Source organism: Malaclemys terrapin, chromosome 20 (genome assembly GCF_027887155.1).
Source record: "Malaclemys terrapin pileata isolate rMalTer1 chromosome 20, rMalTer1.hap1, whole genome shotgun sequence".
Taxonomy (NCBI): domain Eukaryota; kingdom Metazoa; phylum Chordata; order Testudines; family Emydidae; genus Malaclemys; species Malaclemys terrapin.
The window spans coordinates 16835844-16862274 of record NC_071524.1 but is presented as its reverse complement, the minus strand read 5'-3'; the positions used below and the strand labels follow the sequence as shown (position 1 = coordinate 16862274).

At 55.9% G+C, this 26431-nt stretch overlaps 1 protein-coding gene across 1 annotated transcript in view; it reads right to left on the bottom strand.

Moving 5' to 3' along the window:
* Window positions 1–13342: 13342 nt before the first annotated feature.
* The window catches only part of CATSPERG (cation channel sperm associated auxiliary subunit gamma), a 41102-nt gene continuing 28013 nt past the window's right edge, over window positions 13343–26431 (bottom strand). Inside the window, exons 20-30 of the mRNA XM_054010286.1 lie at window positions 25992–26119; window positions 23424–23504; window positions 20681–20737; window positions 19808–19964; window positions 19055–19118; window positions 18218–18316; window positions 18043–18144; window positions 17115–17207; window positions 16077–16176; window positions 15273–15399; window positions 13343–14247 (exon numbers count right to left, since the gene is read on the bottom strand). Coding sequence (XP_053866261.1) covers window positions 14180–14247; window positions 15273–15399; window positions 16077–16176; window positions 17115–17207; window positions 18043–18144; window positions 18218–18316; window positions 19055–19118; window positions 19808–19964; window positions 20681–20737; window positions 23424–23504; window positions 25992–26119 — 1076 coding nt within the window. The 3' untranslated portion in view covers window positions 13343–14179. The remainder of the gene's footprint in view (window positions 14248–15272; window positions 15400–16076; window positions 16177–17114; window positions 17208–18042; window positions 18145–18217; window positions 18317–19054; window positions 19119–19807; window positions 19965–20680; window positions 20738–23423; window positions 23505–25991; window positions 26120–26431) is intronic.

Below are 26431 nucleotides of genomic sequence, written 5' to 3'. Positions count from 1 at the left end.
AAAAGGGCAACGCAAATGATCAAGGTGATGGAACAGCTTCTGTACGAGGAGAGATGATAAAGACTGGGATTGTTCCGATTGAAGAAGAGGGGATACGACAGAGATCTATAAAATCATGACTGGTGGTGGAGAAAGTGAAGAGGGACATGTTATTTACTCTTTCATGTCACACACAGACCAGGGGTCACCCGATGAAATGAACAGGCAGCAGGTTTATAACAAACAAGTGGAAGTATTTCTTTACCCAACACAGTCACCTGTGGAACTCCTCACCAGGGGATGTTGTGAAGTCCATCAATGGCTGTTAGGGTGACCAGATAGCAAGGGTGAAAAATCGGGACGGGGGTGGGGGGGGAAATTGGCACCTATATAAAAAAAAGCCCCAAATATCGGGACGGTCCCTATAAAATCAGGACATCTGGTCACCCTAATGGCTGTTAGCCAAGATGCTCAGGGACGCAGCCCCATGCTCTAGGTGTCCCTAAACCTCCAGCTGCCAGACGCTGGGAGTGGACGACGGGATGGATCACTCGGTAACTGTCCCGTTCATTCCCTCTGAAGTACCTGGCACCGGCCACAGTCAGAGACAGGACACTGAACTGTATGGACCATTGATCTGACCCAGTCTGGCCGTCCGTATGGTCCCGCTTCTTCCAGCCACCTTCCAATGCCACAGAGCAGTGCCACGCTTCCCTCCCCCACCCCGAGATTAAACAGTCCCCTGCCTGCAGGAATTTCCCTGGCTCCAGTCCCCCAGGAGAAGTGAGCTGGGACCAAGCACTGGAGGCCAGTCGCTGCCCACCAGGCACCTTCCCCCGCAGCCGCTGCCCACCCTCCCTAATCAAGCAGCTGACACGGGATGAGGAATCGGCTCCTGCCAGCTCTACAGATTAATTTCCTCCTGCTTTCCTATGACGTTCTCCCTCCTGATAGTTCGTGCACTGACGGTACCAGCCCAGCGCTGCCCGGCTCCTGCATCTCCAGCCGTCACTGCAAAGGGCACCAGGCAGGATCCGATACCAGACCCTGGCCCAGTGCGTTTGGATACCGACCCCTAAAATCCTGCTCTACCCACCAGACCCCACTCCCCTCCCAGAGCTGGGGAGAGAACCCAGGAGTCCTGGCTCCCAGCCCCCTCCCCCCTGCTCTAACCCACCAGACCCCACTCCCCTCCCAGAGCCGGGGAGAGAACCCAGGAGTCCTGGCTCCCAGCCCCCCTGCTCTAACCACTAGACCCCACTCCCCTCCCAGAGCTGGGGAGAGAACCCAGGAGTCCTGGCTCCCAGCCCCCCCCCCCCCTGCTCTAACCCACCAGACCCCACTCCCCTCCCAGAGCCGGGGAGAGAACCCAGGAGTCCTGGCTCCCAGCCCTCCCTGCTCTACCCACCAGACCCCACTCCCCTCCCAGAGCCGGGGAGAGAACCCAGGAGTCCTGGCTCCCAGCCCTCCCTGCTCTAACCACTAGACCCCACTTCCCTCCCAGAGCTGGGAACGGAAACAGGTCTCTCGATTCCCACGAACACCCCTGCACCCACCCACGCACGTACATACACAGTCACACAAATACACCTCACCCCCAAGCGCACGTTTGCTCAGATGCGCCCAGTTCACTGCCGTGTCTGCCCGTCTCCCAGCCCCGTCTGTCAGTCCCATCCAACCGTCTGCCCTGGTGTTGCCATGCGTTCTGGGGTAGGGGGCGTCCCGGGGTTGGGGCAGGGCCTGGAGCATCGGGGCCCTGATCCTCATTCGGGCCCCACGGCAGCTCCGTCAGAGAAATAAAACCAACGGCTCGTTTATTAATGATTAATAATTATAACAACATCCGCAGCCCCCCAGACCCAGAATCACATCCAGCCACACCACCCCCTCTACCCACACACACACCACGCCCTGGCGGGAGCACAAACGCACAACTCTCTCAGTCACACACATCCAGTCAAGCACACTCACAGCCCCCCAGCCCAAGCAAACACACATCACACCTTGACACGCACAAGCACACACACAATCACACACCCCTCAACAAAACACACCCACACAATCACACCCCCTCAACGAAACACACACACACACAATCACACGTCAGCCAAACTCACACACATAATCGTGTATATATCAACCAAACACACAGAATCACATACCTTGACCAAACACACACACACACGCCCCCCTGAAGAAGTGGGTTTTTTACCCACGAAAGCTTATGCCCAAATAAATTTGCTGGTGTTTAAGGTGCCATCAGACTCCTCCTTGTTTTTGTGGATACAGACTAACACGGCTACCTCCTGATACTTCACACACACACACAGCAGGGCTCATCCCCTCCAGTAGGGAGCAGCATCTCTCTCTCTCTCTCTCTCACACACACACACACACACACACACACACACACACACACACACACACACACACACACTTTGAGTTAACAGGCCCAAGCCCCTCGCATCCCTCTCTCGTTCGCTGCCTGGGTAGATTTATACTAAGCGAGGAGGCGGCTGGCGGCTGGATTAATTTATCGGGCATACGCATCCCATTGTGGGGCCGTGATTCACGGCCGGCGGCTCGGCAATGGGGCCGGGGGGGGCGGGGGGAGGCCGATGATGGATGCCTGATGCCCAAGCAGAGGAATGAGGTGTCGGGGGACCCGGGCTGTGCAGAAGGGAAGGAGGAGCAGAGCACCGCAGAAACAACTACAATAATAAAGCCATTTATCATCGCCTGACGCTTGCCACTCAAGCGGGGGGCGGGGGGGGTTTTCTGGGGAGAGGCAGTGGGGGGGATGGGATGCCCCGGGGGGGGGGGGGAGTGTTTTCCAAGCAGCTGGTTTTTAAGCAACATTGCGGCTGTGTTGGATGAAGGCGGAGAGCAGGCAGGGGAAGGCCTGAGCCCAGCAACAGGGGGACCATGAAAGGAAGGCCGGGGATAGCCCCCACTCCCCTCCCAGAGCCGGGGAGAGAACCCAGCAGTCCTGGCTCCCAGCCCCCCTGCTCTAACCACTAGACCCCACACTCCTCCCAGAGCCAGGGAGAGAACCCAGCAGTCCTGGCTCGCAAAGGGCCGTGTGCCCAGGGAGGCCTGCTCCATAAATAAAGCATTGTCACAGCGTTTTCCTGGAAGACGCCTCTCTCCTCTCCCGGAGCGGCTGGGGACGTTGTTCTGTTTTTACAGCACTTGAGCCCTGGAGCGTTCTCGCCACACGAGGCTTGGCATGGAACGGGCTGGAGCCTTCGCCACACTCAGGCTTCCTTGCTGGGCTCTGGTTCCTCAAACAGCCCCACAGCAGGGCCTCCCTGCACAGCATGGGGCTGGGAAAGGGACCTGATCTCTGTCCTACCCTGGCAAAGGGGGCAGATGGAGCGGAAAAGCAGAGCGCACTGTGCTGGGGCTATTCTCTGCCCCCCAGGGCCCATAGGGGGCAGATCAGGGGTGTAGCCCGTGTGCACTGCACTGTAATTATTCCTTCCTGACTCCGAGCCCCCTGGGGTCTAGAAACATTTTTTTAAATAATAAATAATCATAAAAGGAAAGCTGAGATTCTCACAGATTCCCATGACTCCAGGAGCTGGGGCTTTTAAGAAAAGCCCCAAACCCCATAAGAGGTGCGCTCTGCTCCCAAGAGTTGGTAGTCCCTAGAAATACTCAGGCGAGGGTCATGTAGTCCCTGTCCAGTCCTGCTGGCGTTCTGCAAGGCAGGAGTTAGAGGGACGGGCCCGTCTCTCCCCCATCTCAGGACAAAAGCCTGAAACAGATGGGCCAGGCCTGGTCTCCCAGACCCCCGCTCTTCCTGGGGAGAGGCGCAGCTTAGCTCGGCCGAGGGGTTGGGCCGGCGCCTCTGGTTCAGTCAGAGGCTAATGAAGCTACATTAATCATCCAATTATACACCTGTCAGCATCAACACAAAGCCGGGAGTGGGGGAGGGGGCATCGGAGCCCACAGGGCTGGGGGCAGAACGAATCGGAGGGGCACAAAGGCAGACACAAAAGATCTGACCCCGACAAAGGGAGCTGGGGGGTGTATGGGGACGGGACGGCTGAAACCCGAGGAGGAAGGGAAGTTGGACAAAGCGGCTCTCACCCCACGGCTGGCGTTTAAACACGGGGGTGCCGGCCCAGCTGCCCCTCCGTCAGTTCGGCCGTTTTGGGAGCGGATGGATGAGGGCAAGGGGCTGAGAGCAGAGCGGAGGCGCTAACCACTAAGCCCCACTTCCCTCATGCAGCAAGCTACAGAAAACCCAGGAGTCCTGGCTCCCAGCCCCCCCGCTCTAACCACTACACCCCGCTCCCCTCCCAGAGCTGGGGAGAGAACCCAGGAGTCCTGATGCCCATAGTCAGTGCTTCGTGTGATTTTGGATCCCGACTGTGTTGAATTTCACCCCTCAAGGGTGCTGGGCGGAAACCGGCCTTAAAACAAACTCAGGGACTGCAATCCTCGCTATTGCTGGAATCCACACACCGCTACCCACGTGGAGAGATTGGGGAGGGGGGTGTGACAGTGAACAACAGAGCTGTTTCCAGTGCGTTTCTCAGCCCCTGACCTCAATGAGGAAACCCACAGAGCTCTTACACGGGGGTGAAGGGAAAAGGCCAGGTGCTGCCCAGACCCCGGCCGAGATCAGGGCCCCCCATTTTGCCAGGCGCTGCACAGACACAGAGAGAGAGACTGCCCCTCCCCCAAAGAGTTTCCAATGTAAACAAAGGTGGAAGGGGAAACCGAGGCACAGAGAAGAGACGTGCCCAGCCCAAGTTCCCCCAATAGGCCAGTGGCAATGCTGGGAACAGAATCCAGGAGTCCGGACTCCCAGGCCCTTGGTCTAGCCGCTAGGTAACGCTCCCCTCCCAGAGCTACTGGCTAACTCACGGCTTGCCCTATACCTCGGAGAGAGGCAGTTTCCTTGCCGCCTGTGGCCAGCCTGCCGATGGCTCCCCAGGGGGAGGGGGAAAGTTAACAGGACCAGTCGAGACTGGCAGTGTTTTCGTGGGCTCCCCCCACATCGCCAGTCACCCTGAAGAGCCTTGGCGGAGACGGAGCAGAGAAACGCAGCGTGGGACCCGAGGGGGGCCGGCTCAGCCTCCCGACAGGGCCCCTGTAAGGATCTTCGAATCGTCAGACAGCAGGAGGGGGTTTGCCAGCCCAGGGAGTCGCCCGCCGGGGGCCAATCCCGCCAAATCACAACAGAGGAGATTTGCGCTACACAGGGCTGCCCATCCCTGAGAGATGGAGGAGCATTTGCCCTTTCCCTCCCACGCCCCCAGCATGAAAGAGTCGGAGCCTCACTCCCAGGCAGGACGCCTGGGTTCTCTTCCCATCTCCGGGAGGGGATCCCCGCTGATAGCGGGGAGCTGCGTCCGCTCTGCCCGGATCAGATCCTGACAGAAGCGCTGAACGCGGAGGAGCATCCACGTTTTGGGACCCAGGTCGGATCGCCTGCCAAAGCTCCCCAGGGAGAACATTCCCAAAAAGCTTGGTGCCCTAGGAAGGAAGGGGAATGGTTATGCTCTTATGACAGGCACCACCAGGGGGCGTGGTTCCACACAGCTTTCTCAAGCTCATTCCCTCAATGTGCGAGCAAGTGCTCAGTTTCCGGGAGACATGTTGCATACTCATTTTTCTTATGCAAGCGTCCAGGTAGAGAACGGAGCAGGGGAGTTTGCTTTGAACTGTGATGTGAGTCACAGATGCCTAGATTTTAAGTCCAGAAGGAGGTCCAGCTAGGTGATCACTACAGAGGCCAGAGAACTTCCCTGAATGAATTCCTGTTTTAGCTACAACAGATCTTGATTTGCAAATAGGGTGACCAGACAGCAAGTGTGAAAAATCGGGATGGGGGTGGAGGGTAATAGGAGCTTATATAAGAAAAAGACCCAAAAATCAGGACTGTCCCTATAAAATCAGGACATCTGGTCACCCTATTTGAAAATTGCCAGTGGTAAGTTGCTCCAATGGTTAGTTACCCTCCCTGTTAACATGCTACCGTCTTATTACCACGAGCTGAAAGTCACAGCACAATTCTAAGAACCTAGTCCCCCACTGTATCCAAGTACTGCAATCCGAGTGCTCGGGCCCTAAGCTCACGGCGAGGAGGGAAGAGGGGACGGCAGAGCTAATTATCTCACAGCAGTGCCTTTCAGAGTCCGGAGTAACACTATGGTTAGAAGACACTGGACCATGTTCCGCCTCTTCTCTCTGACAGATCTTTGAAGAATTATACCTGTGGTTTCCTTGGCTTTTATTCCTCTGCCTCCAATCCCTCCAGTTTGCACTGAATACCATAGTGAATTGTGCTTCTACCAGCTGCAAACAGAACCTCTCCTCCCTGTGTGTCATAGTGCCTCTACTGCTCCCCAGATTCTGGAGATTCACCTTTAGTTCCCATGGCTCCCACTTCGAGAGCAACAAGCAATTCTGGGTGCCTCAGCCTTTTTTTTTGGGGGGGGGGGAGGGCGGCCAACTTGAAATGCCTTAAAGTGGCCTGAGGTTCAGAAAGTGCCCTCGGAAAGCCAGGCCCCTTTAAGGAAACTGAAATGGAGCTCCCCAAAAAATCACCAGCCACCTATGGCCACAGGTCTGTTAGGAGTGTTTGTATGGCAGAAGTGGCAGCTGAGATCAGGGCCCCACCTTGCCCCAGTGCGGCACTCACCCAGAGAGACGGCCGCGTAGACAGAATTTACAAAGGGATTTCCTGCGCGTCTCACAATCCCAGGCTTTCGGGGGGCCATTCCATGGGTTGGGATCACCCCCAACAGCCACGTATGGAACCCAGCTTCCCTGCGGCTCAGCCCAGCCCCCTTTTAAGCCCCCGGGTTTGAAAACGTTAGCAGCAGCTTTCTGAACTGGTCCCCAGAGACGCCGTGCTCCAAGCAGCACTGTGTGTTCTCTCCCGCACCCGCAGCTCGGAGCATCCCCGAGTAATCTGCTTAATGAGACTTTAATCAGAGGCTCTGGTACAATCATTTCCAACGGATTTTATAGACTCAGATTAGCAGGGTGGGGCTGGCGAAGGAATCTAAGAAGAGGTAAACAAATCAATGCAGGGATCTTACTGCATAAACCACAAAGGTGGCTCCATCCGTCCCAACCCACAGAAGTACAATTCTAATCTGACCCTAATCTCTCTAAATGAGGCGGGCATCAGAGAGGCAGTGTTGCCTACAGGATACAGCACTGGTCTATGACACAGGAGATGTGGGGTTCTATTCCTCACTCTGGCCTGCTTGGGTGCCATTGAGCAAACCCCTTTCTGTGTATGAGGTTTCCCATCTGTCAAATGGGGATAGGCCTTTCTTAACGTGCTTTGAGATCTATGGATGTTAAGTACCATTAGTAGGGCAGGTAAAAAAAAAAAGACACAGCGGAGAGGGAAATTAGCAATGGGCGGGTGTTGACGAAATTGATCTCTGGTTTTCCCCCAAAAAGAGTGTTGGGAATTCTGTCCAAATTTGGAATTTTTTTTTTAAATTCCAAAATCCCAAAATTTGAATTGAAATTTGTCAAATTCAGGATTTTTTAAAAATTCCCTAAATTCTGGACGGGGAGGGGGAATTAAACTCTGTCCAGATTTGGATTTTTTTTTTAAATTTCCCCAAAGTTCAGAAAAAAAAAATCAAAATTGGGAATTTGTTTCTCAAAATTCAGCCTATTTCAACCCGTTCTAACTGTCAGAAAACGGGGACAAGGGGGGAATTTCGCACAAATGTGTCTGAAAATTTCCCCCTTTTTCCTTTTAAATTTCAACCAGCTGTAGCCACTGTCCAAGTGAAATTTGATTCACTGCCCTCTGCTGGCTGGAATGAGAAGTCCTCTGCTGTGTCTCATATGCCCTATACCGCTACCTTCATTGGATCCTCCTTTCGCACAAAGCCTGCACTTCTGGACAGGATGATCTGGGTTCTATCCCCTGCGGTTGCCATGATGTGCACCATAGCAACAGCCGAGTCAAGGTGATTTGCTGCTACCTTCCTCGTTACCACATCCACACACAATATCCCGATTGCACAGAACCAGGAAGATACTGAGATCTGTCACCATCATGAGAGGATGTACAGGTACCAGCTGGAATCGGGGCCCAATTTTGGTGGGTGACACACAGACCCCGACTGAGATCAGGGCCCCGTTGTGCCGAGCGCTGCACAGACCCTGACCGAGATGGGGGCCACACGCACAGAGGGAGAGACAGTCCCTTTCCCAAAGAGCTCACAATCTAAAAGGGTGGGAGGGGAAACTGAGGCACAGAGTGGGGAAGTGAGTTACCTGACATCACCCAATAGAGCCAGGAACTGGACCCAGGTGTCCTGACACCCCCCCCCCCCAACCCGGCCAGTGATCTACCCAATGCACCAGACTGCTTGGCCTGGCTGTTTGTCGAGGTTTCCCATAATAATGGTACGGGCACGGGATAGATAAGACATCAGATGGTGCTCTCACCCGGCCACGCAGGCTCTGGTACAAGAGCGCTGAGGACACCTAGCCCTCTCTTGGGGTCCCCTCCTCTGGGATTCCTGTTCCCGAACCCCATCACAGCTCGGGACAGGGGCATGGTACTTATCTGTGGTTTGGTGGTGCCCTCTACTGGGACAACATCAGCATTACTTCGCCCCCCAAAGATCCAGACGAGGATGAGGGGGGCAGGGGGGCAGGCAGAAAACGGCTTTTGGCCCTGGACGAGGTGTTTGGACAGGGGTAGAGAAGCGCCGTCCAGCTGAGCGGAGCCGGGCCTGGCTTGGCCGACGGGGGGCGCTTGGATCGCATGGCGCTGGGAGCCCTGAAGGGAAGATTTGGGTTTAAACTGGGTGGGGGGCCAGGCATTCCCCAGTCCTCAGCACTGATTTCCCCCCTGCACCCATGTGCCCGTTCCCCTGGAGATGCCAATCCCCAGTGCAACACACCTTTGCCAATGCAACCTGATGCCATGTGGACACAAAGGTGGTTAACTGAAACCACTGGAAGAAGAACAGGAGTACTTGTGGCACCTTAGAGACTAACGAATTTATTTGAGCATAAGCTTTCGTGGGCTGCAGCCCACTTAGGTGGCTAAATCCCTTTGAGGATCTAGGCCTAAGTGCCAAGCGAAGGGTCCTCTGCCAAGCACACTTTGTGGGTGGCACAGGGCCAAGAAGCCAAGCCTCTCACATGGACATGACGATATGTTTTGGTTTAGCTTAAGTTGATCGTAGGAAGGGATTCCAGCTAACGCCAAGCACGCTGCTCTTAAACCAAATAAGGGGGCTCCCTAAACGGACACTCCCGGTTTAGGTAAACAAAGACACCGATGGTTTTGTCTGGACTCGGAAAAATTATTCCTAGCTGGGCAGAGAAATAATCAGTACCAGTAGAACTGCACCCACCCCTCACTCCTGGAGAGCGCTTCCCACCAGCACGGCCCCCTTTTCACAGATGGGGAAGGGACCACTTGAGGCCTACTGCTCTACCCACTAGGAGAGACTGCTTCGATAAATCCCACGAGAGGCTATGCAGGGATAAACGTGCTTGGTCAAGTAACCACCCTGCTGCCGGGGTTACACCAACGCGAAGCCGAAGACGGCGCATCTGAAAACCCCCCTCATCTCCTTGCCTTTCCTAACTTCCCCTGCACTCCACTCACTCCGCAATGGAATTGAGCTCTGCCGATAGACAGGGTAAAGACGCGATGAATCCGAGGTGCTGAGGGCTCCCAAACTTGCATTTTACCTTCGCACTCGCCTCCCAGCTCCTTCCCGCTACAAGTTAAGAAATAATTTATTCGATTTTTGCTCCTCCCCATGAAGTTCTTTCTAGAAAGCTATTTTTAGCCGCAATTAACCTTTCGCCTCCCATTTCTAGGTTAGCTGGGCAAATGCTGGAGGCCGGAGCCAATTTGTTTAATTAAAGAGAATTAAGGGAAGAAGTGTCCCCAATTGAAGCAGGAAAAATCATCTGTTTTTAAGGTAGTTTTTTTTGCCACGGGTGTCACATGGAATTAGCAGAGAATGAAGGATGCTGGGTTGGAAGAAAGGGGGCTTGTAATCCTGATGAAAACAGAAGAATCTGGGCTAATTGGTGACTGGTGGGGTGGGTTTTTTCTCTTCTAATAGAGGCTTTGTGTCAGACTTTCCAGTAAGAGGCCAGAGGTGAAACGTCTCATCTGTTTTTCCAGCACTCTGATCCCTAAAATAATCCATATAACATGTACATAGTGTTTTCAGCCCCCAAATTCTCCACCCAGATAGCGTCACCTGATGCCGAGATGCGGCTGACTCTGGAATGTGGTACAACAGCTATTTATACAAGGTCCCTCACACAGCATTGAGATGCAGTTACCTCTGCAGTGGGATGTGGCAGCTGTTTATACAGGGATCCTTCACCCAGCACTGAATTGCAGCTGTCTCTGGGGTGGAACAGGGCAGCTGTTTATACAGGGATCCTTCACCCAGCACTGAATTGCAGCTGTCTCTGGGGTGGAACAGGGCAGCTGTTTATACAGGGATCAAATACAGCCACCTCTGGGGTATCTCCTCACTTGAGAGCCTGCCAGCGTTAATTAAGGGCTTGTCCACATGGGGAAATTTACCAGCCGAATTACAGCAGTAAAATAGCGCTATCAGTATGACTCGGCTGGGGCATTTCTGAGGCAATGCATCAAGACGGACTGGATGGAGTAGAAGGACTTGCAGAGCCAACCCCACTTAGATGGGACTAAGCCAGGAGAAGAAGAGACGTGAGAAGCTAAACTGGGAAAAGGCACTCAGCCTGGAATAAGAGTTAGACCAGTCTATAATTACAGTGGTATAATTATACCGGTAAGTTTCCTCGTGTCGACAAGCCCCAAGTCGTTAGAGTAGGGCCCGAGCCATAAAGCCCCTACATTTCAGGGGGGTTGGGATCTAGGGTTTTTGCCCAGGACCATCTTTACCCAATAGTGGACTCGGAAGGGGGGGGGGGCACTTTAAAGATGGGAAACTGAGGGACAGAGCAGGAAAGTCACCAGCCAGAAATCAACACGGTGAGTCTGGTGCCAAAGCGAGGAATAAAACTCCGGAGTCCCGATTCCCAATCCCTCCATTCTCCCCACTAGAGCCCACTCCCCTTTCAGAGCTGGGGAGAGAACCCAGAAGTCCCAGCTCCCAGACCCACCCTGCTCTAACCGCTAGACCCCGCTCCCCTTCCTTAGGCACGAGAGCATGAAGGGATCTTAGTGTAACAAGCCGGAAATGCCTTACCTGGCTAAACCAGGCCAATTCTTCAACATCCTTCAAAGGAGCCCACAAAAGGACACAGTTCTGTCCCGCTTTCCCTGGCGGGGCTAATTACCCCTAACGAGGGCCATTAGCGCTAATCACCTATTTATAGCACATGTTGGAGCATTTCTGGTGGCAATTGGGCCCACATGGCTCTGACTTCAGCAGCCGAAAAATCAGGCCCATGATGCAAAGTGCTACTGTCCCCCCCGCCTAGGGGAACCCCCTTCTCTGTTGTAACTTGCCCTGTAGTGGGGATGTGAAACATACAAGCCATCCAACCCCGTATCCGGCCCCTGGAGTGACCGGGTCCAGATCGTACTTGTAACACAGAGTTTCTCTGTTCTCTGGCACCCAGTCCAGCCATTCACCCCAGTGCTCCGTGGCTGTAAAACATTACGCAGGGAGCATTCTCCACTCGTTTGATGTAGGGTGACACAGAGCCAGTAGGTAAATCGTGTCTAGCCCTGGGATTTGCCCTAGTTCAGAGAACCCAGGCGCCCTGCTTCCCATCTGCTCTGCTCTAACCACTACCCATCCCTCTAGCCCCTAAGCAACGCTTAACCCTTCCCTCCTGGCCTCATCCCAGCTTGGCTCATTCCGTTTCTGCCTCCCTGAATTCCCTCCTGGCAGTTGGAGACGCGACTCTTCCCCGCTTGCTGTCCCGCGGGGTTTGCGGCACGGCTGTTGTAAACAGCTGTCATGTCCTGCCCCAGAGGCAGCTGCATCATCGTGACTGTTTCAGTGGTGGGTCCTGACGGTGACACACTTTGGGAGGGGAGACACTGGAGGGGTGGTCGAGAGCTTACAGTCCGTCTGCGGGGCTCTGTTTGTCCTCTGGCCTTTGTTTCTTCCGGTGGGAATTCAGACCTGGCTGGCTTCTTAGTCTCTACAGCTGAAAAGCCGGCGTGGAAATAGAAGCTACCGGCCGCCGGGCTGAAAGCAGCTACCTTTATCTCTCCGCGAGGACGATAAATGGCAGCTCCTGTTCAAAAGGAGGCCGGGACTGACAGCGCCGGCTGAATGCAGAGCCGCGTCTCTGGGGTCAGGGCTGGAAAGCACCGGCGACGCTAGGCTGCTGCCGCGGGGAGATAATCCTGGCAGCGTGGCGAGGAGGCTGCGATGCGCGTTTATCAGCAGGACGTTGCAACGGGAGCTGCCTCTTATCCTTGCTGTGAAAGCAGCACGGCAAAGATCCAGACAGCTGTTTCCTCCCCAGCGGAGGGCAGGGGATGAGGTGCAGGCAGGTGGCCGAGCAGGTCGCGGGCTCGCCTGGGATTCAGGAAAGCGGGTGTCTATTCCTGGCTTGGCCCGTTGGATGACCTTGGGCAGGTTGCAGCCTCTTTCTGTGCCTCAGTTTCCCCATCTGTAAAATGGGTGGAATGATCTGGCTCTACTGAGGAAAAGTGCTATGTGAGAGGTAGGTATTAATAAACCCCAGATGGGCTGAATTTACACTCCTTGAAGCCAAGGAGATGGGAGGGGGGGGAAGTGGTTTTAAGCCACCTTTCCGCTCCCCCCAAGCTGGCCCTGTACCAGCCCAGGGTGTAATTTACAGCAGCCTCAGGGCTGCTCTTAGTTATGCCAGTTGCGGATCACATCCCAGACAGGGCCCCATCCCAGCATGCTCCTCTTGGAAGGGGGAAGGGTGGCATAGAGCCAGTTTGTTGCCCCCCTACCCTAGGACTCTCCCTGTGTCAGGGTAGGATCCTGGGCAGCACAAAGCCCCCCACCCCCAAGTTGTGAGCTCAGTGAGTTGGTGGCAGGACATGGGATGGACCCAGGAGTCCTGGCTCCCAGTATCCTACTGAGAAAGAAACCAAGGCCTGGGTGGAAAAATGTCAGCTTGGCTGGTGAATTTACCCACCCAGCATTGCTCCTCGGGGACCCGGCCAGCCTCTCGGCCAGCTCCACGGCAGGTGAGGAACAGGTCCAATGAGCCGCACCGCTTGACGCCAGCTGGGGATCTCGCCCATTAACCCCAACGGAGAGATGCTGAGTTACATTAGCTGGAGATCCGTCCCTTAGACCATCAGGGAGCATGGAAATCAGAACCCAGGGCAGAGCATTTCCCCTGGAGTGGTTGGCGCCAGTTCTGGGGGAAGCAAGAGATTCAACTCCCCAACTCGGGATCACCTCTTAGACAACGAGAGAGTTTACTGAACAACCGAAATAAGACGAGAGTCCCATGGAGCCTGGTGCAGGGACCAGCTAAGCAAACGCTCCTGCACACACACGCAGAAACAACCGTGCCTTGCTGCTGAAGGCTGGGAAATACAAAAGGAACCGGAAGGAGACAGGAAGATTTTCATTCGTTCAGCAAAGCGAGAGATTTCGACATGGGAATTCCTGTATCCAAAGGTCCCGCTCACCGCGCGGGAGCTCCGGGTCCTGCTCAGACGGGCGCGGCGGACCTGCCGCTCGCTGCCCTTACAATCATGCCTGGAGCTTGGGTACCATCACGGCTAAGGCCGGGGGCAGCGAAATGGGCGGTCAAATGGCGCTCCTGTTCCAGTTGAACTGGGAAAGGCCAGCTGCTGATGGAATACCGGCCGCCGTTCTCCACCGGTCTGAGCCTAGCTGCGGCGTTTAGACCAACGCCCCGTGGGTTCAGGTCTTTATAGTTCTGATTGGCTATCGTTGGCTCAAGGGCTACTGTGAAAAGCCCTGATCCCCTCTGCTTTAGCCAGGAAAAGCGGCAGAGCGATGCCAGATCTGAGCAATAGCACACCCACCACGGCTTGGGTCTAGCGAGCCTGGAATGGTCAGACAAGTCGTGACAAAGGTCCCGGCCAGACGCAGAGAGCAGGGGAGGAAGGCTTAGGGGCTCTCGGGCTGCTGGGGACCGCGGAGAGGAAAGGCACGTTTGGATACAGGCGGGGACTCGCGATAGGGAAGATGGGACGCTGGGGGGCCAGTTCTTCCGTGCTGCTCCGGGGCAGGTGGCCGTTGTCACTGATGCAGGTCTACTAGGGGGGCGTGTGGTGGGAGCTCCCCTGGCTTTGGCTGGAGTAAGAGGTGAAGGTGATGCTGGACTCTGGAAGAACAGAGCAAGGCAGAGTTGGAACAGCTGGTGGGCAGGGAGGGGAAGGCAGTGACATCTGTGTCAATGACAGTGACATGCAGCAGGGCTGTCACATCCCAGCATACCAGGGGCCCAGCATAGGCATCCATCTGCACTGCTCAGCTAACCCCCGGGGGTCAGCCAGAGCCCCTCCCATCCACACAAACAACCTCGCACCCGCACTTGGAAATGGGTTAGAATCTAGGCTAGCTGGCCCAGCTGGGGGTGGGTTAGAAATCGGGCTAGCTGGCCCAGCTGGGGGTGGGTTAGAAATCGGACTAGCTGGCCCAGCTGGGGGGTGGGTTAGAAATCGGACTAGCTGGCCCAGCTGGGGGGTGGGTTAGAAATCGGACTAGCTGGCCCAGCTGGGGGGTGGGTTAGAAATCGGACTAGCTGGCCCAGCTGGGGGGTGGGTTAGAAATCGGACTAGCTGGCCCAGCTGGGGGTGGGTTAGAAATCGGACTAGCTGGCCCAGCTGGGGGGTGGGTTAGAAATCGGACTAGCTGGCCCAGCTGGGGGGTGGGTTAGAAATCGGACTAGCTGGCCCAGCTGGGGGTGGGTTAGAAATCGGACTAGCTGGCCCAGCTGGGGGGTGGGTTAGAAATCGGACTAGCTGGCCCAGCTGGGGGGTGGGTTAGAAATCGGACTAGCTGGCCCAGCTGGGGGGTGGGTTAGAAATCGGACTAGCTGGCCCAGCTGGGGGGTGGGTTAGAAATCGGACTAGCTGGCCCAGCTGGGGGGTGGGTTAGAAATCGGACTAGCTGGCCCAGCTGAGGGTGGGTTAGAAATCGGACTAGCTGGCCCAGCTGGGGGTGGGTTATGACCGGGGCTAGCTGACTCCTTATGGTGGGTTAGAACCGGGCTGTGGCTGGCTGGGGGTGTTGTAAACCCCATGGGATTGTCATGATGTCCCCATTCAACAGTCTAACAATGGCCAGGGGGGAGCTAGGTCGGCTGAGTTCTCCTAAGATGGTAACTGTGTGGGAGCAATAGCTCACCTGTCCGAATAGCTAGGGCCTCTTCAAATCTTTGGATCAGTCGGGTGAAGCCGGCCCAGATCATGGGCCCCAGGACTTGGTGGAGGATGTACAAGACGACAATGCTGGTGAGAACGGCCATGGACATCTGCCGGGGGAAAAGCGGGGGGAGACGTCCCGTTACCCCTGTCTGTGGCTATGGAGAACTACGGTTCCTTTGAGAAAAAGGCAGGGCCAGTCTCAACTGCAGGTGTGGGGTGCCTGGGGAGACTCGTCCGGCTGGCACCGGGACAGCTCTGGGTGTACAGAATTGGGAGGAGGTGGAGTCTGGTTTAGCAGGTAGAGGCAGGACTCCTGGGTTCTATCCCAGCTCTGGGAGGAGAGTACTGTCTAGTGGTTAGAGCAGCAGGGCACATGGGCTGGGGGGCTGGGCGTCGGGACTCTTGGGTTCTATCCCAGCTCTGGGAAAGGAGTGGGGCCTAGTGGGTAGAGTGGGGGTGCTGGGTGTCAGGACTCCTGGGTTCTGTTCCCAGTGTGGCCCGGCCATCAGGTTTCTCCCACCTTGTGCTTCGGCCGCCATTCCAGGCTGCCCCTCTGCGGTGACTAGCGCGTACAGGCTGTCACAGCTCCTAGCCATCGCCAAGTAAAGCTATGGGCCACCTCCCCGGTTGTGCCCCTTTGCGCTCCCCGACACTGGGGCCAGCGTGGTCCCCACCTGTCGGCTGGCCTCCCGACACCAGTCCCTGGAGAGGGCATGACAATCCTGCTGGCTGGAGTGAGCAGGATCAGGTCCCTGGATCACCTTCCGGTCCCGTCCCCCCGTACCTTCACGAAGATGATTGCCCGGGAGGGGCTGAGCCGCAGGCCGTGAATGTGGATCACAAACTCCAGGTCGTAGTCGCAGTAGGTGCTTTTGTCCACGGCCCTGCAGGGACGGACCTGGGGGCTCAGGGCACAGGCCGCCCCGTCGCCGGGGCAGCCGTCGCTGTCATTCAAGCCCTGCAGCCGTCTCGGGTGAGCGCGGCCACCCCCGGGACATCCCAAGGCCGGCCTCCACCCGCCGCGTCCCATTCCACGCAGGACGGTGAGGGTAGGTATCCCAGCGTCCCTTGCGCTGCCTCTGCAGCGGTGGCTTGCAAATGGGTTTGCAAGAGCTCTTAACAAGCCAAGGATGGCCAGGACATGGAGAGAGAGATTCCTGGTGGGGGCGCAGGGCCAGGCTCTGGATACGGTGCTGGGGGAGATCGGCAGGGGGACATTTAACATTAGACTAGGGGTCCTGACTCTTGGTTACTCCATTCCTGGACTTGGGGCAGGGGGCAAAGGTGGGTTTCTGCCCCTGTTGTGCTCTCTGTATTACGGGGCTGTGCAGGGGCCTGCCCTACAGTTTAAGTTAGAGCAGCCTCGAGGTTGCTCTAGTTTATCCTCCATGTCCCAAGACCCTGAGGAGCTGAGAACGGCTGCAGCCGAGGGTGTTCTGGCCATGCCCATCCCTAACATACCCACTGGGACGGGCTGAGGGCAAAGCCAGCAGAGGAAGCCCTTTGCGCAAGCGTGATCTCCAGGGGCCACTTCTACTCACTCCAAGGGCCCGTATCGTTGCCAGAGCAGCTCACGACATCCCCTAGGAAGCGTGAGTTGGGGCAGCCCTGAGGCTGGTCCAGGAGGTGGAGCCTGGGAGGGACAGTGTGGCCTAGTGGATCAAGCTCTGGACTAGGACTCAGGAAAGCTGGGTGACTTTGGGCGAGTCGCTATGGGATCTGCAGAAGAGCCAGGGGCTATTGTCGACAGACGCCAGGGTCGGCAACCCAGCGTACACCGCCGCCGAATGCCCTTGGCTTTAAAGGGCCACGTAAGGCTCACCTGTTAGACACCTCCACCAAAAAGAAGTAATCCGGAGCTGTCAGGTCTAAGGGAACCACATCGTAACAGGGGGAGTTCTGCTCACAGACCCACCTGCAGGAGGGGAAAGACGCCATGAGCGTGGGCCCTGGGTGGCCCGCCTGCCGGGAAGCCTTCAGTGCTGGTGATGACCACTCTTGTCCCCTAGGAATCCAGCACCTCCCGAAGCACAGTGCAAAGCATTTCAGCTGTTCCAGGCAGGGGCTGTCTCTGTGGTTACAGGTCGGCACAGTGCCCAGCACAACGGCGCACTAGCCTCCAGGTGCTACCGTGATACAAATGAATCGTAACAGCGCCCCTTCGGCCAGAGCAGGTAACCAATATTTGGGGCTTCGCAGGGCTTTTTCGGTTAGGATGAGCTATCAGTGATACGAATCAGGTCTATTCTTGGTTTATTGGCAAAAGACCCCCACAAAGTCCCATCTCAAACAGCCGCAGGCAGATTCTTGTTCTGAAATTCCCAAATCTGCCCCTCCAGTGGGCTCTGTGCCCAAGAAACCCTGTCTCTCTGCTCCCTCCCAGGGTCACACTCACAGCTGCTTCCCCAGGCTCGCTGTCCTAGCCCTGGGCTGGCAACCAGGCAAACTTGCCTTCCCGCACAGCTGAGCTCTGCCTTGGGCACTCCCTCTTTCTTTGTAGCTATCTCTTCTGCATAAAGGGGCTTCATTGCTCCTGCCACTGAGCCTGCAGGAGAGTGCTTTGCACGGACGCTGGCTTTAATGCGGTCTGTGATCAAAGCTCTACCCGATGGCACCTTTCAGATGAACAATGATAATGTACAGGGAATAAACCGCCCTGGGAGTGGATGAAAAGAGAACAAGCCAGGTCCTGGTGGAGAATGGCAGGGAAGGGGCTGGAAAGCGGCGTACCCACTCCGATATTTCCTTACTTGATCCCACAGTCGGTTCCGGAGAAGATATTGAAGCCTTCGGGATCGGTAAGGGCAGGTTTTGTGCGATTAGCCCTCATCCAGATCAGACTCTGCGGTGTGCTGGGGAGAGAAAGTGTCCAGAGTCACAGATCCGCGCGGTTACAGACCTCCATTGGGGGTAGCTGTGTCCTACCTGCCGTTTGCCGTGTTATAGTCGAGGATTTCGCTCGGGCTATAGATGCGGATCCGGCTCTCCGAGTACGGCCCTCCGCCAATGATCCTCAGCGTGTAGCTGCAGCGGAACAAAGAACACGCTGCCGTGAAAACCAGCCCAACGGCCTCACTAAGGGGGCAAGTCCTCCTAGCCACGCGGCTCAGACAGCTGGGGGGAGCCCTCCTCACCCCGCTCACCCCAAAGGGCAAGACCAGTAGCTTCAGTGTAACGCAGGAGTCGGCAACCTCTGGCATGCGGCTCGCCAGGGTAAGCCCCCTGCCGGGCCGGGCCAGTTTGTTTACCTGCCGCGTCCGCAGGTTCGGCCGATCGCGGCTCCCACTGTCCGCAGTTTGCCGCTCCAGGCCAATGGGGGCTGCGGGAAGCGGCGTGGGCCGAGGGATGTGCTGGCTGCCGCTTCCCACCGCCCCCATTGGCCTGGAGCGGCAAACCGTGGCCAGTGGGAGCCGCGATCGGCCAAACCTGCAGACGCGGCAGGTAAACAAACCGGCCCGGCCCACCAGGGGGCTTACCCTGGCGAGCCGCGTGCCAGAGGTTGCCGACCCCTGGTGTAACGCCTACTGGGTCCTTGTCGCCCTCTAGTGGCTCAGCATCTTTTACTGGCCCAACTTCTGCTGTTGACAGAGGAGAGTTTTGGCTCTTACTCTGAGCTCCTGAAGGGGCCTGAAGCAGAGCTCCGTGCAAGCCCGAAAGCTCGTCTCTTCCACTAGCAATAAAAGACACGACCTCACCCACCCGATCTCCCAGCCCTGGGTGAGTTTTGCTAAAGCCAAGGGGGTGGCTTTGCCCAACCCTCACCTGCCCAGGAAAGGTCCCGAGTCCCCCGTCACCATGTCTTGGATCAAGAAGAAGGGATACAATACTGCGGGAAAGAGAAGAATGTCAAAGTTCATCATTTTAACTGTGCACCTCGCCCCAAAGACAGCATGACACCCCCAGGGGTTGCTGCTGCAGTCAGAAACCAGTATTGAACGGGCGAGGCCATCCTGTCCGGCCCATCTGGCTAAGTGGAAGGGGATCCCGGTGACATCCTGGCTGGAGAAAAGGGGGGAGTTCTGGCTAGATCCCAGCTCGATGGGAATGGAAGAGGGGAACCCAGCTAGGTGGGAAGTGGGGGAGAAGAGAACCACTGGGCTAAGGGGAAGCTGCGGTGGCTTTGCTCCATGGAGGGCTCTGAGAACATAGAGATCAGCAGGCTGCATCCGAGTCCAGCCCCACGACTCTAAGACACTGGAATAGCCAAACCGAGGCCGATTTCTGGGCAGCTCAGGCCATCCACAGTCGGGCCTTGGATCACAACCAAGAATCAAGGCTCAGATCAGAATCAAGCCAGGATCTAGCCGGGATCCCCTCCCGCCCCCCATCTACTCCCGAATCTCCCGGACTCCAGCAGTGACAGCCAGCAGCCGCCGCCGCTGCAAAAGGGTCAAGCTAGTGTCCATGCCAGACAAGCTAAGTGGGGTTTTACCAGCAGGGTCCTGTTCAATCGGTCTCTGGGCCTCAGCCAGGATCTGGTCCCCTGTGTGGACACCTTCATCTGCCTCTCCTTACCATCGTTAAAGAAGAAACAGGGCATCTCTGGGTTCTTGTGGATGCAGTCAAAGTACCGCTTGTTCTGTTTGGTGGTGTACTTCAGGGTCTTGGTGATGTCAAAGGCCAGCCTCTTGCCCGGGGGGCAGCCAATAAAGATTGGCACCATGGCATAGCCCTGCAGAGGAGGGGAGGGGGCGAGAAAAAGACACACTCGTTCACTCTGGAGTTTGTAAGGTGCCCCAGGGATGGTCGTGGGGGGTCTAATGCATACAGCCAAACGCTGGAATTCCAATCTGTGGAATGCAACCAATGCTCCTGTCGGCTTATTAAGGTACCGCTCCCCCGATACTGACCCATTCCCAGTGGCTACTGCCTGCTCCAGTGGGGCAGAGTTAAGGGAACCTTGGTGGGGGGCGGTAGTTAGCTCTCTCCACATTTGGAAAGAGCGTGAGATAGATAGCTAGATAGAAGGGGTGTATGGTGATAGATAGATAGAAGGGGTGTATGGTGATAGATAGCTAGATAGATGGGGTGTATGGAGATAGATAGATAGACAGATAGATAGATAGAGGGGGTGTATGGGGATAGATAGAGGGGGTGTATGGGGATAGATAGAGGGGGTGGATGGGGATAGATAGATAGATAGAGGGGGTGGATGGGATAGATAGATATATAGATTAGATAGATGGAGGGGGTGTACGGGGATAGGTTAGACAGAGGGGGTGGATGGGGATAGATAGATAGATGGAGGGGGTGTACGGGGATATATTAGATAGAGGGGGTGTATGGGGATAGATAGATTAGATGATATTATTGCTCCATTATCCCAAACAAAATGTTAATAAAGTCTCATTAATTTGCCTTTCCCAGGGGTTCAGACCCAATAGTTACCTGGAGTTTTGGGCCGGACGCTGTGTAGTGGTAACAATTTGTTGCCGCATTTATAACCTGGAATGTTTAAATCGAAAATGAAGGTCTGTTAGGACCAAACAAAGGAAAAGTCCATTGTCCTGTCACTGACAAGAGGAGTCAAAGGTCACTGGGCCGTCCCGCTGGATCAGCCCACTGGCCCATGGAGTCCGGGATCCTGCCTCTTGCTGTGTTTGCTCACATCACTGCCCCGTCTCGCCTGATATCCCGGCTGCTGCCCTGGCAGATCAGACCACGGAGCCGGCCCACTCCCAGCTATGTCCAATACTACCTGTTCTCCGAAGCAAACACATGGTGGGAACCTTCAGGATCCTTGTTCTGACCTACGCTGGGGCTGAAGCTGTGCAGGTGCAGAGACCCGACAGCCCCCGTACTCCTGAACTGAGCCGATCTCAATGCAGGAAAGAATCTGAGGCTTTCACTGGACTGTAATCGGCCTGTGGAACTCCTTGCCACAGGATGTCATTGAGGAGAAGAACTAAGCCAGACTGGCCGTACATATGGATAACAAGGTCACCCAGCGTTATCATCGCTAATGCTAACCGAGATCTGGAAGAAGGGCTATTAAACCTTTTAATCCAATTGCCAGTGACGAGGGGTCAGCGTGAGACCTAATGTGGGGGACAGATTATCCTGTGCCTGCTACTGCTGGTTTCTTACACCTTCCTCTGCTCTGGCTGCTGCCAGACACAGGCTGTGACGAAGCGGGACCCTTCTGTAATAGTGTTCTCATCGATGTGCATGGCAAGGACTTACCTGACAGAGCTGGAGACATGGAGGTGTTTGTGTCACATGACTGTCTGGGGTGGGACCCGGGGGTCGTTAAAGGACGGGCTGAACCCTTCCCAGATCAATAGAGAAGAGACAACGGGAACCCCAACGACTGAACACCTAGGAACCGGGATGCCAGGCAGGTGGAACATGTGAACTCAGCAGGGATCTGCAGGAAGACAATGGCTCAGGAGGGGACAGGAGGCTGGAATAGGAGAGGCGGGTGAGGGGCTCACCTGGGACTGACAGACAAAGGGACAGAGACTAAGAGGATGGCTCAGGGGAGTTGTGGCTTGGTCAGGATGGACTATATCTCAATCTTTGCTTCTCTGTAACCCAAGGTTCTGGGTTCCAGGTGGCTAATGAACCCAGGCCGCCTGGCATCACTGTGAGCACCTGCCGAGGTGCACAGGTCCCTGCAGAGCGTACGAGTCTCTGACCAGGAGTCAGTCTCAGTTGGACTTGCCAGCAGAGCTCCGGGATGAGGCAGGAGGGCTGGAGCCCAGACACCATGTGGCCTCCACTGAAGGCAGAATGGGACCCTCTGGGCATCTGGCCCACTGACGGGAGTCCTCTAAGGGACTGTTTAAAAGCTGGGGCTTAGCACAGAGCCTGGCTCCTAGAAGGCAGCATGGCCTAGTGGACAGAGCACTGGGCTGGCACCAGGAGCGCCGGAACCTCGGTAGACGTTTGTAAATAAACAGGATTGTACCATCGTCAATTTCTCCTTCTGCTGGAAAGAAGCCGCAAGCCCCTGGATTTTGGCTAACTGCTCAGGGCAGAAGGGACACCAATATCATTTCTCCGTGTCTAAGTATCGAGGGCTAGGTTCTTACGTCACTTACACCATGGAAGTCAGTGGATTTACTCTGCATCGGCAGAGCACTAACGGAGCCCTGTGGCCATTACAGCAGTGGGGGTTCTGAGAGCGGCTTAAATCAGGAGCAATTCCAGTGACATCAGGCTCAATCTGGTATCAGTTCAGAATCACACCTCTTCGTGTGGCGAGCCAGTGTAAACCTATGTTATATAGCCAGATCTCACAGATGATCTGAGGGCGAATTGCTTCTATACCGGGGCTGTCTCGAGGCTGGGCTCTGTCTCTTCCTCCGATGTTGGATAGAACCAGAACCTTCAGGGAGGGACTTGTCTCAGCGTGAGACCTGTCTCCAGCCAAGGTGGTGAGGCAATCTCAGTCACTCGGCCTAATTTAACGAGCTCGTTAGGGAGGGACTTTGAATGGCCTCCTCTTATAGATTTGTCAGAAGCTTCTCCTTCCAGGCACAGGGAGTTGTCAGCATGTTTGCTTTGAATCAGAGGGCCCGATCCTTGGGCTGGGCCATGCGGTGCGCAGTGGAGGGTGTGAAGAACAGGCAGGGAAGTCTTTCCGCTCTCCCCAATCCTACCAGGGGCTGGCGCTCTGACGCAGCTCTAGATTATGCTGGCCACCCTCTCCTGCCCACAGCCCTCGCTCTCAGGCCTGACAGCTGAGAGCTCCCCTTCTGGGGGGGCTCTCAGTGGCCGATATACAGCATCTGGCCCGATGTATCTTGCACTAACATGCAGCACTGTCTTTATCTGGAGCTACTGGGCAGGTCCCCAGCTGGTATAAATCGATACAACTCCATTGGATATCACCCTAGCCGAAACAATTTTGAGAACATGAATCAACTCGGAAATAATTCCATCTGCAGAGTGATCCACTGCTATCTGGCCTGTGATCTGAGGTGTCGCTCCCAGCCCCGCATTCCCGCACAAGGAAAAACTCTCCTAGCCGCCTTGTTAACCCTTTGGCAGATTTTCCCAGCACGGCATCCGTTACCACCCAGGGACGTGCCTGATGAAACTAGTTGTGCCGAGGAGCTAATAACGTGGTGGCTCTGTCCTCGCTCCCGAGTGCCTTGCTGGGCGACAGTCCAGCCCTTGAGCCTACCTTTAAAGCCACTGAACTCTTCAGAAGGTTCGTCCCACTCAGCTCTTGTTTCGGGTACTGTCCGGTGTCACTGATGGTCACCTGGTGGGGAGAATTTGCAGGGTGCTGGTCAGGCTGGCTCCGTAACTGAGGAAGAAAGGGTCTGATCCAACTCCCTTTGGGCACTGGGAGAAGCATTGGGCTCCTGAATAAAGGTCAGAGGTTTATCAGCATTTGGGGCCTTGCTTCTCTTGAAGCATAAAGGGGCCTTCAAGTGAGCAGGGACAATCTGAGAACCACCCCCTACGCGGGGTGCCTTTACTGGCCAGCACAGAGCTGCTCTTTGGGGTCTGCACACTCCCTGCTCCCACCCCCCAGTGTAGGGAGCAGATCGGCGGCGTGGATGGAGGGTACGGTTGCCACCTGTCCGGGTTCTCCCAGGATTGGCCCTTTTTTGAGGCAGCCGTTCCAGATGAAAGGATTTGGTTTTTTGTTTGCTCTGGCCACACCCCGATCCGCCACACCCCGATCCGCCCCCAGGGCCAACAGGGGGCGGATCGGGGTTTGGCCAGAGCGCACTGCACTGTGGCTATTCCCTGCCCCCCAGGGCCCACAGGGGGCGGATCGGGGTGTGATCAGAGCGCACTGCACTGTGGCTATTCCCTGCCCCCCAGGGCCGACAGGGGGCAGATCGGGGTGTGGCCAGAGCGCACTGCGCTGTGGCTATTCCCTGCCCCCCAGGGCCCATAGGGGGCGGATCGGGGTGTGGCCAGAGCGCACTGCGCTGTGGCTATTCCCTGCCCCCCAGGGCCCATAGGGGGTGGATCGGGGTGTGATCAGAGCACATTGCGTTGTGGCTATTCCCTGCCCCCCAGGGCCCACAGGGGGCGGATCGGGGTGTGGTCAGTGCGCACTACGCTGTGGCTATTCCCTGCCCCCAGGGCCCATAGGGGGCGGATCGGGGGCGTGGTCAGAGCGCACTGCGCTGTGGCTATTCCCTGCCCCCCAGGGCCCACAGGGGGCGGATCGGGGTGTGGTCAGAGCGCACTACGCTGTGGCTATTCCCTGCCCCCCAGGGACGACAGGGGGCAGATCGGGGTGTGGCCAGAGCGCACTGTGCTGTGGCTATTCCCTGCCCCCCAGGGCCCACAGGGGGCGGATCGGGGTGTGGCCAGAGCGCACTGCGCTGTGGCTATTCCCTGCCCCCCAGGGCCGACAGGGGGCGGATCGGGGTGTGGTCAGAGCGCACTGCGCTGTGGCTATTCCCTGCCCCCCAGGGCCCATAGGGGGCGGATCGGGGGCGTGGTCAGAGCGCACTGCGCTGTGGCTATTCCCTGCCCCCCAGGGCCCACAGGGGGCGGATCGGGGTGTGGTCAGAGCGCACTACGCTGTGGCTATTCCCTGCCCCCCAGGGACGACAGGGGGCAGATCGGGGCTATGGCTGGAGCGCACTGCGCTGTGGCTATTCCCTGCCCCCCAGGGCCGACAGGGGGCAGATCGGGGCTATGGCTGGAGCGCACTGCGCTGTGGCTATTTCCTGCTCCATAAGAGACAGAGCAGCCCTGAAGATGGGGACCAGTGGAAGCATTTCATCATTCCTCTGTCGTGGATTGATCCAGGACTGATGGCAGAGCTGTGCAAGGGGGTGCCTAGGCCTGGAAGAGCAGGGCTGGCTGCAGGTGAGGACTGAAGGACACGGGCAGAGCTCTGGGACTGCTGAAGAGGAATTTCAGGTTCACAGGAAGTTCCGTGATTTCAACCTTTTTGCCATTCCGGAACTAAACCGAAAACATTCACAATTTCATTTTCATCGAAATGTTTCATTCCCATAAAATCAAAACGGTTCGTTCCGATTTTGACATTTTAAAAATCTTTTTACTTAAATGTGGTTTTTTTTTTAAACCGAAAGAATGAATTCCATTTTGAAACACTGCAAAACCCCCAACCCATGGAAATATTCAGTTCTGAAAATGTCGCAACAGGACGCTGAGGTATTATTAAAACACTTCATTTCGGGGTGTCTCGAAATGAAAGGTGGTGGAAATTGACGCGTGTTTCGATTTGGAGGGAACCGGCATTTTTCATCAAGTGACCGTTTTGCTGAAAAGTTTGCAGCCAGAGTTAGTGTGTGTGCAGCCCATGGCTTGATCACACGCTCTGTAAGTCCTTATGTGGGGAAGAAATTTCTGATGGCAGATGACTCTTTAATCTAGCAGAAGAAGGTCGAGTGAGGGCCAGCATCTGGATATTAAAGTTTGCCAAAAATCAGAGTAGAAATAAGATGTGAATTTTCAACAGTGTCATCAAGTGTTCGAACAACTTCCCCTGGAGGTGGTGGATTCTCCATCACTGATGTTTTTAAATCAAGAATATCTTTCTATGGTCCAGCAGGGCCTGCTACAGGTCAGGATGGAGGTGGTTTGAAGGGGTGCTTGCAATACACTTGAACGTTGCCAGTGATACCTACCCGAGTAGCTGAATCCATCCCAACACTGAAAGACAGCTGGTGGGGAAATACATCGAAACGGCTGCAAAACCAGAACCCTTGCACTACCGACCCTTCTAAAGTAGCCGGCCCTGTGTACTCACCGTATACAGTACGGAGCCCCGGCCGATCAGATAGTGCCGGTGGAGGTCTGAAACCACAAACTTCGGATGCGCTAAGACGACGGTGAGCCACACAAAATCAAGGGAGTTCTCTTCCGGCATTTCCCCCACTGAAGAAGAGAAAAGCCTTGAATCACACTAGCCATAAACAGATCCACTGGCAAGCAGCTGCATTTGCACAGGGGCCTTTGACCTTTAATGCAATCGCTGAACCAGTTAAGAGAAGCTCTGGGTAGATAGTCATCAGATCCACACATCAGCAAAGGCAAGGGCATTGAGTGGCTTAAGGATGTAGACTTACAACTACTACAGGGACCCTTTTGCTTGAAGGTCACAGGTTCAAATCTCACCCAGGTGGGTAGTGACAGAATTTTTGATTGGCACTAACTGGCCTCAACCGGCGAGGATCAAACAGGCCAAAG